This window comes from Empidonax traillii, unplaced genomic scaffold (genome assembly GCF_003031625.1).
Source record: "Empidonax traillii isolate 1590-97213 ecotype Southwest subspecies unplaced genomic scaffold, ASM303162v1 scaffold56:size2478089, whole genome shotgun sequence".
In the NCBI taxonomy this organism is placed as follows: Eukaryota; Metazoa; Chordata; class Aves; order Passeriformes; family Tyrannidae; genus Empidonax; species Empidonax traillii.
Genome location: NW_020955249.1, coordinates 391,699 through 411,079, shown reverse-complemented (window position 1 = coordinate 411,079; position 19,381 = coordinate 391,699). Strand labels below are relative to the sequence as shown.

General features: G+C 41.1%; 1 protein-coding gene across 6 annotated transcripts in view; it reads left to right on the top strand.

Moving 5' to 3' along the window:
• The window catches only part of PAPLN (papilin, proteoglycan like sulfated glycoprotein), a 56,035-nt gene that overhangs the window by 11,327 nt on the left and 25,327 nt on the right, over positions 1-19,381 (top strand). For all 6 annotated transcript variants that reach the window (XM_027879603.1, XM_027879602.1, XM_027879608.1 and 3 more), the window contains 7 exons: positions 4,687-4,749; positions 15,034-15,149; positions 16,485-16,545; positions 16,810-16,912; positions 17,775-17,905; positions 18,246-18,369; positions 19,103-19,183. In XM_027879603.1, the coding sequence (XP_027735404.1) occupies positions 4,687-4,749; positions 15,034-15,149; positions 16,485-16,545; positions 16,810-16,912; positions 17,775-17,905; positions 18,246-18,369; positions 19,103-19,183 (679 nt within the window). The remainder of the gene's footprint in view (positions 1-4,686; positions 4,750-15,033; positions 15,150-16,484; positions 16,546-16,809; positions 16,913-17,774; positions 17,906-18,245; positions 18,370-19,102; positions 19,184-19,381) is intronic.

Sequence of the window (19,381 nt, the reverse complement as noted above, 5' to 3'; positions counted from 1 at the left end):
CCACAACTGTCAACCAAACCTTCTAAATATAAAACATTAGAGTGAGATCTCATGTTTTAAAAGGGAGTGGAGGAAAGGTGAGGGAATTCTAAAAACATGTGAGTAGTGGGATCACTGGGGCAACTTCTGCTTTAATGCTGGATGTGCTAAACTTTACAATAAGCAATTTCTGTTGATGTTGCAACAGACAAAGATTTATTGCTGGGGTGGCCAATCTGTACCTCACAAGGCATGCAAAGACAACTTCTGTGTCAGGGCTACCTCAGATGGGAATAATAGATCCATGTTGGGTAATTCAAATCCCTATCTGGGAGATAAAATGAGTATAAGGACCTGCCAAAGTCAGTAATGCTGGATGGCTCTGCCACTTACCTGCATGTCCAGATAAGTCTTGTCTAGGGAACCCTGAAGGGTTCTTTTTACCTTCTGCCTATGAACCACTCCTAGAGCAGTCCCTGGCCCACATATGTGATATGTATCTTTGGCCAAAGATGATTTAGAAATGTGGATCACAAGCCAAAGAAGACTGGTCTGTCTTACATGCTAAACAGAGAAGAACCATGTAACACCGACTGTCCAATTATTTTCAAACAGAATAGAGAAAAACTGATAAATCTGTGAGCAGTGGAACTTATGAAACCTGTTTTATTCTGACTTCGTGATCTGATTCTGTAGTGCCCAGACAGCTTAGGTTCTTGTTTATGCAAGGCTGAATTATTCATAACATTTCTTTCAAGTCTGGATTTCCTTCCTATTGAAAAGAAAAAGTTGTCATCTAAATGCATTAAAACTTCTCCAACACTTCTCTTCATCCTGGCTCAGTATCTTTTCCCTCAAAATGTAATTGTATTGCTTTTGAGACCCTGAAATTAGCTAGCTGATTCAATGTTATTTTTACATATATAGACAGGCAATATAGGTCTTGTTTCCCCAGGAACATGGGTGTTTAGAGGTTATTTGGAAAAGTGGCCAAGTTTAAGTAAGCAATCCTATTTGTGTATTGGAAGGCAGGATTTACACACATAAAGTAAATATAGGAGTCATTAAAACTGTCCTTGATTCTGAAACATACTCCTGGTCTTAACGAAGATTTGATTGATCTTGCCAAGCCTGCCTGGGCCTGCATAAGAGTTTCTAACTAAATAAAATAGTTTTACAGCAGGTCACTGCTGGCTCCACTGTAGAGAAGTCTCCAGGTCTGTTCATCTGTCTTTCCCAGAACTTCTGTTTGTTAAGGTAAAAGATTCTTTCCTAAGCGAGTTCAGCATTAAGCCCTGAAAAAAGGGTACTTACCCCAGTTTCCAGTTGCAGTGGGGTTCTTATGTTCTGTCCAGAGTTACAAAATTGCAGCCATCTCCTCCATAGCCCTCTCACCCACCTGTTTTGGAATAGAAGGAAGGTTCCCCAGCTGCTAAAATTAGATTCAAGTTTGAATTTCCCCAGTGTTTGGAGGAGCTTGGGTCAGCATCTCTTACAGAAAACAGTCCAGACCTGAACTGCAAAGCAGATTCTTTTTGACCAAGCTTACAGATGGCTGGGACTAGTCACTACTTCAACCTTTTTATTCATCTAACCTGAGCAGTTAATGCCAGATTGTGGTTGGATAGACAATTTGAATATTTTCTGGTGTATGGGGCAGAGGTTTCAGCTGCGTACACGTCTAGTTCTGGTTGAAGATTCTGATGGTTCCTTACTTGTTGTGAACTGATTCTTGTCTTGTAAACTCTCTCCCTGGGACAACTTCATATTTTAGTACTATGGCAGGAATCCCTCCATGTGAGCTTTCCAGCAGCTGTTCCATATCTTACGCATAAAGTCACCATTTCCCCTCAGGCCCTGCTGCAGTTTCTGGGTGGAGGAGGGGTGGAGATGCTGTTCTAGCACACAGTGAGAAAAGGGAGCTGGGGAGAGCTGAAGAAAATTGGAGAAGGGCAGGAGGCACAGGGAACAGCAGCTGCTGTTGTTACAAGTGAAAACACTGCAGAACACTGTCCTTTTCATTCCTTCCCCCGCATACTCAGCCTTCAGTGAGAAGAATGGCAAACAATCAGAATAAACATATGCTGCTCTACCCCAGGTCTTACAAGGAGTTAGAGCCATTAAATCCAGAAACAGAACTTAAGGGGGTTTTTTTAAGCTTTCAGACAGATTCCCCAGTTCCATCTCTTGTGGTTGAAATTAAGGTGAAAGGGGAAAATGCTGAATTCTGTATCTGAGGAAGCTTTTGAAATAACAAGTTTATTGAAGCGCAGATAATCAAACACAAAATTTGTTTTGCAATGAAGGATATAATAGAATACAGACAGCCCTGTTCTTCCTTCTTACAGTCCTTCCCGAAATCTGTTGACTAGTTTATTAGAGCTGAATGGTCTAAACTTTTAGTGCCAAATTTGAGACATATGATAGCAATTTCCACAAAGTGCAATGACACGAAAATACAAGTAAGCACCAGAGCTGTAACCTCTTGCTGCTTTGATGCCTGGGATTGCCCCATACATTGGGTTCTCACTCTGGTTGTCATCTCAGTCAATCTTTTTATCCTATCTGGCTAAAAACATCCAAGATACTAATTGCTTGGGGAATGGGAACACTGCTAGCCCTGGTGAGCCACTCCTCTAGCCTCTGCTCCAGGAGCCTCACATGGTTTGATCCCAGCTCCCTGTCTGCTTCTTGGCTCAGATGTTAGAGAGGGCTGAGTGGGCAGTCCCTTAGTAGCAGAACAAGCATTTGATTTTCAAGGCCATCTCCAAAAACCTAAGTAGTACGTGGAATGGAATATATGAGAGAGGTATGATGGGAAAGAGATTTTTTTTTTTCCTCTGAGTAGTAGGAGTAGGAGGTGATCTCAGATACTTACCTCTGATCCCAAGACCATTCAAGGAAGAGGCTGCTGTCACAGTACCCTTTACTAGTGGAGTGAACAATTTCAGGAGAGCTTTGCTATTTATGTGCATGGAACTTGTAGTAAAAGGGTCTCCTCTTGCCTGTCCTTCCACTGGGAACAGATTTGCAGTTGGATAGGGTTTTGACACAGGTCTAACCTATGTTTTGGTTGTACACAAGCACACAGAGAGTGTACTTGACCTCTTGTGGAGGTACCTCTGGGTTGTTTCTTTCTTGACCTGAATGAGAAGAGTCGTAGTAGCATGTGTGGGCAAGAGAGTGTACATGGTCTTCCCTCAGTTTCTTAAGAATGATCAATCCAAAATTAATGAAAGCTCCTATAGCTCCATTTTCTTATGAATCTTATGTTCGGCATTCAGTATTTAGGGAGAGACGTTTGCCAGTGCTTGTTTTCCCAGTTACATTTTCCCTGTTCATTGCTATTTTGCGCTCAGAATTTGGTGCAACTGGATTTTTCAGAAGTCAATTGCTTTTACATATGAAAGTGAAAAACATTTAAGAACATGCTTTTTTATCCCCAGAACAGGTAATGTTGGAAATGTCAAAACCCATGATATATATGGACTTGAAAAGTTGTAATGAGCTGTGATTCAGTGAGACCTAGGACTAGGAGAAAAATGGTTGCCCATGATAAAATAACCTGAAATGTGCAAATACTAGATTAAGTAGGTTTCATTTTGGGCATTTCTTGGTTCTGATTTGATATTCTCCTGCAACAGTGATTTTATATAAATGTTATCACTGTTAATAGTGATGCACATTCTGTATTTTAGCTGGATTTAATAGGCTAGGCTAAAGGAGCTATATGTGAAATTTTACTATTAAAACAGATGTTGTTACAAGGACTGATGGGATAAGCATTTCTTCCTTGATTCTTTCGTGCATATTGAAAGGAAAATTTATCCTTCTGTCCTTTTACCTTTCCCAAGTTAGAAAGAAGCTCAAGTTAGATAAAACTATGCTATGAATATCAAGTCTGTCTCCTTTTTTTCTGGTATTAATCAGCTTGTCATGAGGTCATGAGAAAATGATCATGAGAAAGTCAGTCTCTAGTGGCTGAAGTGTCCGTGGTCGCAGCTGTGAACGCTGGTGAGTGGTGGTGGTTGTGGGCTGCAACTCAAAAGAGGAAGGAATAAATAGGAACAGCCAATGTACCAATGAGGTATTGTGGTCACAAAAGTGCATAATGCCCCAAATTTAGGAACTGTTGTATGCTGCAGTACCAATCTGAGTGACCTGATCTCCTTTCTAGCTCTGCAGAAGGGATATAACTACTCACTGTTGAATGTAGCTGTAGCTGTCTGTGATGAACTGTAGGATTTTAACCAAGCGAGACCGCACAAAGACAGACATGAAGCTTCACTAATCTGCACAAGATGACTACAGGGTACAGAAATGTTAACTGTGGAATTTCTTACCTTGGGTTGGTTGAAGTCATTGCAATCTTCGAGTATTTTATCATGCGTATATGTAAAGGGGTGGGAGGGCAGACATGCAACAGCATGCACCTTCCACTGTGCCTGGGGATGATGTTCTCATAATATCAGAGGAAAGTTCAGGGAAATATTTAAATTCAGTAATTACATTCCTGCTTTCTGTACAGGGTAATTTCAGTCTATGCATTTGCCTTCATGTATCCAGGGAGTGTAGTGATAAAACTGCTTTTCTTCTCTCACCATTTTAGTTCCACCTCTGTTTCTAGTGTATGGTACTGTAGCTGTTCCACCAAACAAGCAGCAAAGAAGAAAGCAATTCTGATCAGTAATCTTTCTGTTCCCACAGGCAGATATGAAGAACTTGTTCCTTCTGCTCATGCTAACAGTGATGCCATCTTCTGTATTTTCAGTAAGTAAATGCTCTTCTATACACTGTTACAAGATATGAAAGATACTTCTCTTAAGAACTGACAATATTTGTAACTCAAGTGTTTTGTAGAAAGTATTTCTGAAAGAGCTAATGGGTTCAAATCATCAGTCCTGTTGTGGTACATCTTAAAAAAAATCTAACGTGGTGATTAAATAACAGAAATCTGGTAGTGCCCTTGGCTCTAGGGATGTCATCTGCAAAGCAGTAATTGCTGTCTCCTGCTTCAAAGCTAGAAAGAGTTGTCCCTTGAAGTAAAGAGAATGAATTTTTGGTTAGCTCATTTACTCTTTTCTTTGATCTTAGAATTCTCAGCCATGTGATTTAGCTTTACTGGGAGAGGTAATTTTTATGTTAAACCAACTTGATATTATCAAAAAAAGAATGCAGCTATTAAGAACCAGGATCCCTCTTCCTTTCTGAGAGAGAAGTAGGATCTTTCTGAGAACAGTTCCTCTGAGTCCAACTTTATTAGTGAGTTGGACATTGAAGGTAAAAGATGGCCTGCTGAGTCGAGTGAAAGTGTTAGCAAAGAAAGATGTTATGTTTGTTAAGTGTAAAGGAGTAGAGATGGGAGGGAAAAAAAAAGGGGCAATTATCGCCTGCAGTAAGTGTTTTGCTTTCTAGGCCACCTTTGAAGGTCAGGAATGAGAGACCAGAAATCAAGCAGAGTTTGTTAGTCATCATATTTTCTGTCTTACAGATGGAAATATGCTTAAATGAGCTCTTGCTATCTAAGATCTAATAGAAGACCATACTGTGTGTTTAAAGAACCAGAGTGGAATATTCAGTTATATTCAGTTCACCTCTTCACCTGCCTATCTCCAACCTGGTGATTTTTTGGAAGTTATATGACTGAAACACAGTGAAGCTGTGAAGGCTTACATTTCTCTGTAGCATTAGACTCCATCCTGCATGCCATCAGTAGTTCTCTTGAAGCCTTGCTAAATGAAGGGAGCAACTTTTGCTTATTCATCACCAGACTTCAGTTTCCTTGACATGCTGGATGTGTCCAAGTCAGGAGGAAGATTCAGCAGCCCTGAGGCACTCTGCTGTGGTAGTTCTCCATTTTATTTCTAGTAGGGAAGAGAGAAATGACATTTATTTGATATGGGCCATACCTTACCAGATGCTAATGCAAGCAGGCTGAAGCATAGCAGGAGATGGTCAGCTTGCGAGGGGTGGAGCTGGCAGGACTGACTGTAGCAATGGCAACTCAATTCTGTGCTATATCTGGCTAAGCACCCAAAGAGTAGCGAAGCTGTCTGAACTCCCACAGGTGGGACAGCTCTGAAAAAGCAGTGCCTGCACTTGTCTAACTGCTGCAGAAGTGGAGTGGTAGCCCTGCTGCTATAAATTCAAATGATTAGAGAAAGGAAGGGAAGCAGAGGGTGAGTTTGAAAACTGAGGTAAGGAATACTGCATAGTGGGGCTGGAGAATTGCTTGCTCTTCTAGATCCCTCTCTACTCCTTAAGGACTTTACCTGAGATGGCAGATTTTTTTGAAAAATAACTTTAATCCATGTTGCATAGCACTGAAAACCTGCCTTCCCTGTGCTGTTCTTTTGTAATTCCCAATGGCAGAGGTATAAGATATTGTCAATGACATGGTGCATTTCTCCACACTGAAGGAGAAACACTTTATTTAATTTATAGTAGCATGTATCTAGGAAATTGAGGCTCTGCCTCTTCATTAGATATTAGGTCCAGAGCAGCCTTGCAGTTAAGACAGCAGCAATTGTTTTGATTTTTGTATCAAATGAGCTGCCAGTATAGCAGCACATTGGTAGAAAGGTGGATCACCTCCAGCTATTCAGTGAATTGTGTATACCCCAGGAAGAACAGGATGGTGGTGGTGGTAGAGTAAAATCAGCATGTGTGAGTTTTATTCCAGAATTAATTGCTTGCCTCTTAGATAGATCCCTTCTGTCTATCAATGCACACAGTGATTGCTTCTTGGACACCTTTTCCTTGACCCAGGTGCAGGAGAGAATGAACTTGCATGCAGAGAGACTCACAGTGCAAATGAGTGTACAGCTATAAATGTGTGAACTACAGGCTTACACGAGAGTAGGGAAGTGGGTCTACAGATCTGCACGTGATTAAAGGGTATAGATTGATGCCTAGTGGTTTTCATCTGGTTTTAGAGGGGAGTAGCTGAACTTGCTTTTGCTTTGTTGTTAGGCTAGGGAAAGCAGCAAGCAGAATAAGGGCAGAAATGACATCTGTCTGCTTGCAGTGAGTGTGGCTGGTTTGTCTGCCAGACATGGCAGGCAGTGTTAAGCAGAAAGAGAGGGACTCTTGCATGTCAGAGCCACTGGCTGCTGGAAATTTCCTGCCCAGTGCTCCATCCTTGGTGGCACCCACTGTACTTTTCAATCCTTCTTTCCTTCTAGAATATGGAGAGGGTCTTGCCATAGAGTACCTGTGGTGTGTGTTCCTTTTCACCAGGCTTTAAAGGATCTGGAAAGGGAGGTCACCCATTTCTTCTAGCTTCTTTATTGTTTGCATTGAAGTAGCACTAGAAACTACAGCTGGGTGAGCAGGAGGAGTGTGTGTATTGTATGCTTTGTGGTGCAAATATTTGCATCTGGAAGTCCTTCCTTCCAGATTGGAAATGTCGTACCTGCCCATAGCATGGGACAAATTCAAGGGAAAGCTGCTTATCTGAGGCAGAGTTTTATTTCATCTTTTATGATCTTTAGGCATTAGCTGATCATTAGATCATGTTCAATACTTACGTTTGCTCCTAGATTGTACTACAGGTGTGCTTAAAGTGAAGGCTGGCCTGAGGCTTGGATGACAGTCATGTTCAGATACATTTCATCTGAACACTATTATTTTCAATGGATCTATAGTTCTAGGTTAAAATGCTGCTTTTAATTTATTCTAAAGAAATGAACATTGTTATTGTTTAAACAGTGTTAATGTACTGAATGAACTTCTAAATGCCTTAACCAGGTTTGAAAGAAAGGGCAGAAGGTGCACAAGGACCTCAAAGTTAAGGTCATACAGAAACAGTAAAAATTACTGTGAGGAGTGAGAAAGAAAGGAGATTTTACTAGAATTCTTACAGAGGGAAAGGTAGAAAACATGCACAAGAATAATTGTACTGGGTGGGACCAGTTCATTTTGCCTATATCCTGTCTCCAGCTAAGTCACAAATGCACGTCTAGCAAAAGTTATTAAAAGATTGGCAAGTACAATTTCTCCCAATACACTTCCAGTGTATGGACCCTCTGAGCTGGAGATGTCTCTGTTTCTCTTCCCTGAATTTAGTCAACGTCTCTTAGAAACCATGTGGACTTCTAGCAACACAGCATTTCTATCATAACACCAAGGCCCTGCTCTTGAGGGTTAAAGATAACTCATAAATAATAATATTATTTGTTAGGGTAGGAATTGTGGTTTTTTATGTGCATCACTTAAGTTACCTACATGAAATCTCCACTGTCATTTTAGTGACAAGTCACTTATACTATAATGTCTTTCCATAATTCTTTGCAGTATCTCTCTGGTTCTCTGTTGTCCTTTATTACCCTGAATTACCCTTATCAACTCCTTTCATTACTTCTGTGGTTTTGGCATAATTGATAATAAACATATAACTAATAAGAAACTAACTAATAAATGAGTTGAGCAGTTCAGGTTTTTTATGGAATTCTACTGCTAATGTCAATTTTTGCAGTAGATGGAGATTTCACTCCTGCCTTTGTCTGCGGGCGACCTGCTCATCATCCACTGAAGGACTGTCATCTGGCTGCTTAACTTCCTTCAGAGCTCTAGGTGAAGGATTTTTTTGGGAAATATGAGTATATCTGACAGGTTACCTTTGCTGACATGTTTGGGAATCTCTCAAAGAACTGCAATAATCTTAGAAGGTTTTGCCTTTAAAAAAGCCTTATTGACTTTTTTTCCTGAAACATCCTGTATTTATGCAGGTGCCTGCTAATTCTGTTCTTTGTTATCATTTCTATTAATTTATAAGTTGACGTCAGTTTTATACTTTGTGAGTCTAGAGTTCCTCTGGGATCCTTTTGCAAACTGGTGCAAGATTTTCCACTTTCCAGTAATCAGATGCTGAAGTGGTTTTAGCTGAGACAGTTGTCTGCTAGTACGCAACAGTTTATCCGTTTCAGCCTTGGGTTCCTGTTAGACCCCTTGGATAAACAACTTATGGTGACTTCATACTGTGTGTATTGTCCACTTTTCCAAACAAGTTTGGGGCCATAAAGTTTCCTCACAATCGTCCTCTTTGTAGAGTTTTCTGAATGTCCTCCATTTCTTCCACGAGGATTCCAAGAATTAGTTTAACTTCTCTGCAATGGCCTTATCATTTTAGAGAGTTCTTTAAATACTCTAGTCATCTCTAGGCCACCCAGAGTTTCTGGGAGTCTTTCCACTTCTGAAAAGTAAGTAGTATCTGCTCTGCCCACTAACCAGCAAACCGGCATACACCATATCCTGCGCAGCTGACAGGAAATCAGTGGATGTGGAAGGAGCCAAGGGTATGGTGGGACAGACCAGAGAGAGGTGGCAGAGTGAGTGTTGTTGGAGAGGTGAATGAAGGGAATGTGGAAAAGACCTGGGAATCGTGAGGGAGTGGGTACAATCATGTAGGGACGATCTCAAGTGTTTTGAGAAAATGAAGGTGCCAGGAAACTGCTGGATTTTAGTGGATTTGACAGGATATGCTAACAAGCCATGGCTAGAATGGTAGAGAGGAATGAAAGGAGACATACACGAGTGTAAACCACAAGCCATTAAACCTAACGAAGCCTGGATTTTTTTCCCTCTTCTTTGTAAAGCAGCTTGTTTTAATGAGATACTCTCTTCTTCTGTACCATTTTGTATTTTGCTTCCTGCTGTCACCATCTTGTTCACTTTCATTCCTGTTCTTCTAGTTTTTCTCGAATGCAATTCTTTCATTACTTATTCATTATTCATAATAATGGTACTTGGCATTATTCACCTTCAAAGCTCTTTGCAAGCCTGCTGTGTTTGAGCCAAGATCAATGGTTAAGACAGAATTATAAAAAATGCCTTGCTGATGTGGTTTGGATTAATTAGCTTATTTTTGGTTGCATTTTTGCTAATATCCTAGCCTGTTGCAGATGGATTTTCTTGAAAATGCATCAATGGGAACAGTAGCACATATCTAAATTATAAATGTGTAAGATATACTTTATGTTTTTAGCTCCCTTTCAATTATGTTTGAGTGTGGAATGCCACATGTCATGCAGAGCTTAACTGTATGAAAAAGTTATCAATGGTCATCATGTAGTTTTGAGTAGGTCTTCTGGATATAGAAAGAGGAAGGAAATGGTTCACCTCCTGAAGAGCACATGGTCTAAGGATTGTGGGTTGTTTTTGTTAGGGTTCTGCGGGCACTATTAGGCTTAACTGGCCCTGATCGGACTCCCCCTACCCTGCCCACTGCCCAGGATTCCACTGCAGGCTCCAGGGGCTGTTAGTTCCTGCCCCAGTGATGCTGCAGTGAAGATGCATCCTGCATCATCCTGATGCTACATCTGCACAACCCTTCCTGGCCCAGCCATGGACCCTGATGAGCTAGGCTCACCTGCAGTCCCATGTCCAGCCTGTCTTTGGCTGGAGGTGCCCAATTCCCAGGGCTGGGGCTGTGCCCTGGCTTGCCCTGCTGCTCCAGAACAGCCTCCTGCTACTGGCCCCCCTCCCGCCCACAGGGAGGAGCCAGCCCTTGGGGCACCTGGACACTTTCTTTCTCCCCTTCCCTTATTAACTTCTCTCTAAGCAATTAACTTTTCTCTAAGCAATTACTATCCAAATTTAACAAAGCTGTATTTTTTCATTGGAGACTTCTTGCTTGCCCAGACTTTGGCAATTAAACCATTACAGAAATTATTGTGGTGATAATTTTCTTTTATAAAGTCTTTGGTTCTTATCCTTCTTTCATGTTTCATAAATGAGGCTACAGTTCAGGGTGTGTCAAAATAAACACTAATCTTATTTCAGAAACTATAAACCCCAGAAAGTAGATATTTTTCAAATAAAAGGATGCAGTGTTGAGTCAGAAATACTAAAAAAGGTTAAAGAGAGAAAGTCTGATTTTGAATGTAGTTTTAAACCACGGAAACACTGCATAATGTAACAGTAACACCACATTACTAATTTTTTTCATTATGAGCAATATCGGTTTTCAGTGGGTAACAGTTGTGCAAGGCCTTGTCGTCAACCTCCAACATCAAAGATTTCCCACCATGTTCTCACTGTCAGCACAGATTTGTATCTGATCTGAATGGAATCTGGTAACTGTGAGGCAGCCCCAGAAGTCACAGTAACAACTTTTCAGTGTCCAAAATGATGCTTCATTTTCAGCTCAATGGACCAAAGCTATGCAACCTGCTGGGTTAAAAGCAAGCACTAGCCTTGTCCAAAATCTCTGGGGCATAGCGTGGTTATCAGTAACCATGTGCTTTGAGCAATGACTGTTGGAGTGGTGCAACATGATGTTTTGTTGCTGCTTGTCAGTTTGGAAAGGCAGCACAAAAAAATTCACAAAGCAGTTTAGGTTGACTATCTCTAAGCCCTTAAAGGTGCCCAAGAAGTAAGGAAAATACTAGGGGTAAGAACCTGACTGGAATGTAGGTTTTTTGGACATGTGACTGCAGAACTTCACTGCTCACTTGTGATTCTAAAGTAAATTGCTTTGATTTGTAAGTTTGCTTTGATAGCTTCCTAGTATGTGAGTTGCAGCAAGGCACTAGGAAGTTATTTGCACGGAATCACTAGTCCCCATTTGGGTATATGAACTTTGTGGATCACTGCATGCCTGCAATGCGTTTGTCTGGGAAGCACAGTCCTCTTCCCATGCATATTTTCCTATTGATCTCATCAGACTGACTGAAAAGTCTTTCAAGGGCCCCTTTTAAAGTGTTCCTACATGCTGACAACATTTTATGTCTTTCTTAGTCATTTCCCATTCATAACTTCTCTTCCAGTGCATGTTTCATACGTAAAAACAAATATTATGTAGTATGTAATATGCTATCCAGGACTTTTTTCCAGAATTCTTTTGTTTGTATCTGATGCATACTGGAATTGTCTTTGCAGATGGAGTCTGGAGCTCTAGTGACTCAGAGGCGTAGCTTTTTTACTTACTGGTTATATCAGATATAGTTGGCCTGGTAACAACAGATGCTGCAACTACATCATCAGTTCATCCGTAGGAACTGATAAAACCAGTGCAGTGTTCATAAAAATGGAATCCCTGACCTTCTAAACTTTTATACCACAGCAGCCTGTGTGCAAATGAGCACTGAGAGCATGTGGTGCCAGGGTCATGGGCAGCGTCAATACTCCCAGAAGGGATGCGCTTCTGGTGTCTTAAATGGCAATAAAACTAGACAGAGCAGTTGGGCATTAACTGACAGTTCTTTCTGGAGTTTTAAGAAATCAAGTAAGGTGGTTATATGTATTTTCTCACTTTTCCTGAAACATTAAAATATATACTTAACGCAGAGAAAGAAGCTACATTCTTGTACACATGGTGGGCTGAAGCAAGGGAAGAATGGAACCAAACAAATTTGTAACAGTGATGAAGATCATAGATTTTTAGTTCTGGAATCCAGGAGGGAATAGAATTTAGTAGTCCTGGCTGACAACAGATAAAAGCATTCCAGAGTCTGAAGAGAGCAAAAAGAAGCTTTTGTAACAGAAACTATCTGACAGCATCTAAAAGCATCCTGTTATCAGATTATGTAATATATTTATTATTTTTTATAAATATGCAGCTTTATAGTTCCCTGTGTACACGTGTGCAGTTACTGAAGTAATGAGGACTGTACACGGATTTTCAAATATGGGAGTTAAAATGTTTCTCTAACACTCTGCAGCTTTGGGAGGATTCTTTGGGCTGACGCTCCTTTTGGGGTGTATGTAAATGAAGTGATACTGAGAAAAAATATTGTTCCTGCACTCTGCGGATGATTAAGCCTTACAACAAAGAGTCCCTGCATATTTTCATCTCTACAAAAGGAATAAAGACTGGTTTTTCTGTAGGAGGGATATTGGAATATTTATCAGGGTGTGGGGGGTGTGTGAAGGAAGGGCTTTCTATCCTTATTGCCTTCCAGTAATCTGACTTTCAAATGCTCTTCCTTTGGATTTTTATCTTCGTGTTTCCTTCTCCCTTATGCTGACTGAAGGGTCCCTTGTTTCCAAGGTGAGATAATACCGCTCCTAAATCAGTCAGTTGATACAGAAGAATAAGATTGTAGAGAAACAGTGTAAAGGTAGCATATTTTACTCTTTTGAGATTAAAAGAGGAAGGATTACAGAGGGAGGAATCAGGTGTCTGAAAGAAAAACTTGGGAAAATAAGATGCCTTGCTGAAAGTTGAAACTGTTGTTGGGATTACTCCCAGAAAGGCAAATGAGAATGCAGAAGACAAATACTGAACTCAATATCTGGAATGAAAGAATGGAAAAGGGGTTTGGCACGAGGTCAGGGAGATGTTGACTTGGCCAAGAGAAGGTATGTAGAAGTGGCTGTAACCTGGGTAGTGCCATTGAGTGAGTGGTGAAGGCAAACAGTTAGTCTGAACCAGAGGTATTAGAAAGAATTGCACAGAACTTGTGTGAAGAAAATTAAATAGCATGGGCTGGGAAGAGAGCGTTTCACATTATAGCAATGTAGATAATAATTTGGGGTGAATCTGCAGCCAGATAGTTGTAGGTAATTTGATGCTAAATGCATAGATATGATTAGGTAATATCTCTGCCTTTTACTCTGCCAGCAGCAGGGAATTATTCTTTAAAAGAGAGTGAAGGAAAGAAACAAGATGTAATTTGGAAATACAGTCAGGCAATGAATGTGTGTAGAAAATCATTAAACCTGTCTAAATGACAAGGGAGGATTAACCCATGCATCTGACCTCAGCTGGATTCACTGGATGATTTATTAGACTAGCTCCCATTTCTAGCAGAGACTTGGATGTCTTGTGTAAAAGTAGTTATCTGTTAACAGAAGTGAAAATTATGCTCTTAAATTGAGGAGCTTTCTCCTCAGTGCATTCCTTCTCTGTAGACCATGGAAAGTGACCTGCGTGGGTGGAAATTGCTTGCTGATCAGGGTTCACGTTCCTGCTGTGGTGAAATCTCCACTTCTAGGATATTCCTTCACTCCTGCAGAAAACACTTATGATGGCACTTACTAGCTGGGGTGATCATCAGAAAATAGCTTACATGAGGATACCAGGGGGGCAACGGGAAGGAATGGACACAGAGCATGAGGCAGGGAAATGTAGAGTATGGGAGTGTGCGGTGCTGTGTTCAAGGCAACAGGGACTGTGTGAAACCAGGGGATGGACTGAGACCTAGACCTGGGGGTTATGTAAATTTGGTGGAATACAGTGTGTATGGAAGTGAATTAGATTACATCACAATAATTTTTTACCTTCTGTTTCTCTGCCTGCTGCATCTTGCAAATATTCCTTTTTTTCTTCAGGATATTGCCTTTCTTCCCACTAACCACCCATGTCCTGCTGTATTTGGATCCCATGAGCTGCAGTAGGCCTTTTTTTCTTGAAAATGTGATATTTAGTCTATTTCCAAGACAATGTGTTTTGGTTGGTTGCATTGCACTTGTAACTTCTTGTCTATATTGTCATGGTTATTTCTCCTAATGTCAGTGTTCATTCAGACTTTCTTCATACAAAATTAATTAAGGCTGTAGCTAATGAAGGCCCAAACCTTGACATCATCACTGGGCATAGTTGGGTAAGGGGAGAAAAGGTCCATGTATGGAATTTTGTTGCAGTAAAAAGTGTTCCAGGGCTTTCCTTTCTGCTTCTTTTATTTCTCTTAAGCATTGGGCTTGGATCCAAGGATTTGGGAGTAAGTGGCTCTATTGATCTGGTGTGCAGTGGCAGTGCTCATAGTCCCTGAAGTAATGATTTGCCTTTGCTGCCTTGCTGAGAGGAAGATGTTATCCTCTTTTAGATGGTTATTCAAAACTGCTGAGATTCTATGAATAGACAAAGAGTAGCAGTTAAGGGAGATTAAAAAGCTGGATGTGCTATATGTCTTCAGGAAGCTAATACTCCTAGATATTAGAGGCCTGATGTTTCTGATTTATTATTCTGTGCCACTTCTCATACTAGGAATACAGCACAGCAGGTCAGCCTTTTTTGCAAGAGAACACGTAGGTTCTCTACCTGATTTTCATTTGTATTTTTTCCTGTGTTGCCATGTCTGTCTGATATGTCTGTGGGTTTTTTATTTACAGGGCCACCGTATGAAACGGCAGGTTGATGTCTGGGGGAGCTGGGGTGAATGGAGCAAGTGCAGTCGGAGCTGTGGTGGTGGAGTCGCCTTTCGGCAGCGGCGCTGCTATTCCCAAAGGTGAGGTCTAGCCTCCCTTTTTTGATTCTTTAAATGTCTTTTCTATTACTGAGCTCCTGCAGTTTTGTTCCAATATACATCCAGAACAAAAATGACCTAATGTTTGATCCCAGGGGAATGAGACCATTTTGGGATGAACTTCACTTTCAGTCTTATAACTACTGTTTTGAATAGTGCCCTCTTCAACACATCCTTGCTTTGGCTTCTTTGATAGTACACAGCAGTTTCTCTGTTGGTCCAAGGCTGTGCGATCAGGTAAATGGCATGGCAGCAGCTGTTCACTGAGGTTTAGTGTGGCAAGCCCTGGAGGGTGATGGAGAACAGTCCGGAGCAAGTTGGTTCCTCTCCCGAGAGCTGGTGACTGTGCCAGGATTTTCTCAGGCTCGTAAATCCCAGGAAGGTAAATTGCCCCAGAGCAGAGTTGGCTCAAGCAGTGTTAGCACTGTGCCACCTCGCTTGCAGCTGGCTTAGCTGCACTGTAGTGAGGATGGTGACTGGTACTGCACCTATTGGGAATGATGCACCTTAGAGATCCTGTTGTGGATGAAAACAAAGAAAATGAGAAAAAAAAGCCAAACTCTCAATAATATCTTAAAAAAATAGCCTCTCTGCGTTTAGAGAAATGAGAGAGGGGTTTTGTAATAGAAGAATCCAAAACTGTGAAGCGTTGCTGCTTCCCACAGAGAATAAAGAAAGGTCTCTTTTGAAGGCTGCCCATTATGTTATACACCTACCAGAATCCATAGAGGCCTGTCTCTCCATTAGGAATATTGAGGTATTAGACACGGGTTGACTTTTCAGACCAGTTTCCTCCACAGCTGTTAATCTCCATATTTCTCAGCCAGAATCATTTGACTGAAATATGGGTATTGCACACTTTCCATGGGCATGTTTAGCTCTTCCTACTAATGGGCCTAGTCTGAATGTAAAAAATGCGATAGATGATGTACATACCTCTTCTGAATTGGTCACTACCCTCCTGCTGCTCATAACATGTTTCTCTGTCTTGTATGAACACCTCAACTTTCTACTGGTAGACAATGGAATAAAAGCGCTGCTTCCATTATTTAGTTAAAACATGACCCCAAAGAGCTGCACTGCAATTCTTCATGGTCTGTGTCTCATTCATACCAGAACACAAACCATAGCAGAAAACAGCACTAGAAGATGCCAACTTGCTTTAGTGGTGCAGAAGTGCATTTTAGTTATTTTGCTGTTTCATGAGACTGTGAGGGTGATATGCTTGATGTGAAGGTGATTTGTAATGTCTGCCATGAGATGACTTTTTGCATGTGTATTCTACAGAGAACTTCATGTAGTTTTTCTGACTTTCAGGACAGAAGGTCCTTCCAGTTGTGTTGGACCCACACGAAGCTATCGGTCATGTAATATTCAGGTATAGTGCTCTGGTTTTGTTTTTTCTTGCCTGTTGCTGCTTTTCCCAAGAAAAACGTAATTCTTGTCCAGAAATAATGTGTCATTATTAGTTTCTGTTTCTCTGGCATCACTGGTGAATGCAGTTCATTAACAGTACCCCTTGTATTTTGAAATTATGCCCCTGATTTGATATGGGAGGAATAACAACAAAACCTAATTTTTTATTGTACACTTAATTTTCCTCCCTTTTATAATGACCCAGTGCATTTTCTCCTCCAAACAGAGCTGCCCAGAAGGCTCTCGGGATTTTCGGGCAGAGCAGTGTGCAGAGTTTGATGGGACAGAATTCCAAGGAAAGAAATACAAGTGGCTTCCGTATTATGGAGGTAATGATGAACCTGTAGGGTTACATTTCATCCCTATTTATCAACAGTATGTTTTGGAGTGACTGTGATGTTTTTTACTGTAGTGTCCTCACAGGTTACTTTCTTGTAGTGTGGGGCAGAGAGTGGCATGGAAAAAATCTTTTTGCCAGCAGCAAGGCATTTCTGTCACAAAGACACTGGATGCACGGGCCAGGAGACAGCGTTGCAGCAATATATGCTTGTCTCTTGTTACAGCCATTCTTTCAGAAACATCACTAAAGAAATCTGGAACTGCTTGCAGTTACGTTCTAAAGTATTAGAGGAGCAGAAGTTCTGTATTTTTCAGTATTAGCAAAAGAATATTAGTAGGGCACAGGAGAAACAAATGTGTATAATTATTGAGTGCTTCAGAAAATATGACATCTCTTCAATTGCTTTCTTGAGGAACCAGCTCAGAAGGCAGGTGTGAGAACCAGGGAGTCCTTGCTCTGAGCTTTGATATGGTATCATTCATAGTTTGTTAACAAATTATGAGGGATTTTAAGATGGATTTAAAGGGGAGGGGGTTGTGGGTTGTTAACAGTTCTGTGTCAGCATTTGTTCTCATTCTAGAAAGCCTTGTACTCCAAGGGAGCAGAAGAACAGTCTTTCTAAGAATAACCAAATATCTGCCTGAACCAACGTCCCCTCAGGGAACAGTTGCATACAGTGGGATTTTACCGGCGTATTTTTCCAGCCCCCAGCAGTTTGTGACCCAGAAATTTGTTCAATGTCTGCCACTTAATATCAGTCCACCCCTCTGTTTCTGCTCCTGTGGTCTAAAACCAGGCTTCTGACGTATTATCAAGCTATGATATAATGTTTGTTTTTTCTCTCCTGCCAGCACCTAATAAGTGTGAGTTAAACTGTATTCCCAAGGGAGAGAACTTCTACTACAGGCACAAGGAAGCTGTGGTCGATGGAACTACCTGTGAACCTGGCAAACGGGACATCTGTGTAGAGGGAGTTTGTCAGGTTAGTCATCTTGCTGCTTCCTTCGTTCATCACTGTCAGTCTTTCTGTTGTTTCCCTTTGTTCTACTTGACCTTTCATAATAGGATGAGAAAAGGTGAACCATTCAGTTTTCAAGGTACTGAGGAGCATGGGGACAGCATTTATCTGTCTCTGGATGTGAAATAGTAGGTACTAACCCTGTCCTTTCTCTGTCAGCTCTTTCTCTGCCCTATCTTGACTTCACAGATTTCATATATTCAGGCTTTTTTATTAGATCTGTCCAGCATTTGGCCATTTTTTTTGTTTTGTTTTTTATCTGTCATTATGGTTTATTCATATTAATGCTCCTGTGCTCTGACAGGCTGTTGGCTGTGATAATATGCTGGAATCTGACAAGAAGGAGGACAAGTGCCTGGAGTGTGGAGGAGATGGCACCACCTGCTACGGTGTGAAGGGCACTTTTGATGTGACCAGCCTCCCCAAAGGTACAGATGATCGTAGGTAGTTTGGGCAGGTGAGAAGGAGAGAGTCAAACTAAAAGTCAACTGCAACAAGGGCTGGTGGGGACACCTGTTCATGTGATGGTTGTAGGCACGCTTGGATGTTCACTTGAAATGTCTGTATGGTGTGTGGCCTTAGCATCAGAAAATGTACTGATGGCCTTGTCCTGGGAATCTCGTCCTTAGTCTCGTGACATACGGAAGCTCTTGCCATGATGCTGGTGTCTTTCCCTGCTCCCTCTCAAGCAGGTGCTATAAATGTACCATAAGAACACAGTCATGTACTGCCTTTGTAAGATTGTCTAGTATCTTGAGAGCCCCCCAGGATAAGTGCAAGCCTAGAAATGAGACTGCATCTGCTGCATTTGACCAATTTTGAAAGATTTCAAGATACCAAGTACACTTGTGGTCACATCTCTCTGTGTTGAACTCCAATATGATGCTTGCTGGAATTCCAAAGATTTTAAAATATAAAAAATAGAATATGCATTGACCCCTGTGCTTACTTTTCTGAGGAATTTTTTACACATGGACTGACCTGTGTAGGGTGAAACTACCCAGAATGCAGTCAAAATGACAATGGAAATGCTTCAAGCTGCCAACAAAAAGCTCATATAGTTGTTCAGGCTCCAATGAAACCATGAGCATCTTTGGCACAGAAGAGTGACTGTGTGACATCCATAGACAGATATTGAATAATTCCCTTTTTTTTTTTTAGGTTACAATCAAATCTTTATCATCCCTATGGGAGCCACAAGCATCCAAGTTAAGGAGGTTAGACCCAGCAGGAACTTTCTAGGTAAGATTTATGTCAGAATCTGTGTGTTAGTCTCTTTGGAATCCAGATTAAAATCTGGTTTTGAGATATGGGCTTTGGGATGTTTTTCTTGAGGGCTTGATATGGCAGAGGGGAAAACTCTCTGGATATCAGGATCTGAATACTGAGTAATCTTGAACTGTTACTGCTGCACAACTCCGAGCTTCACATTTATCTCAT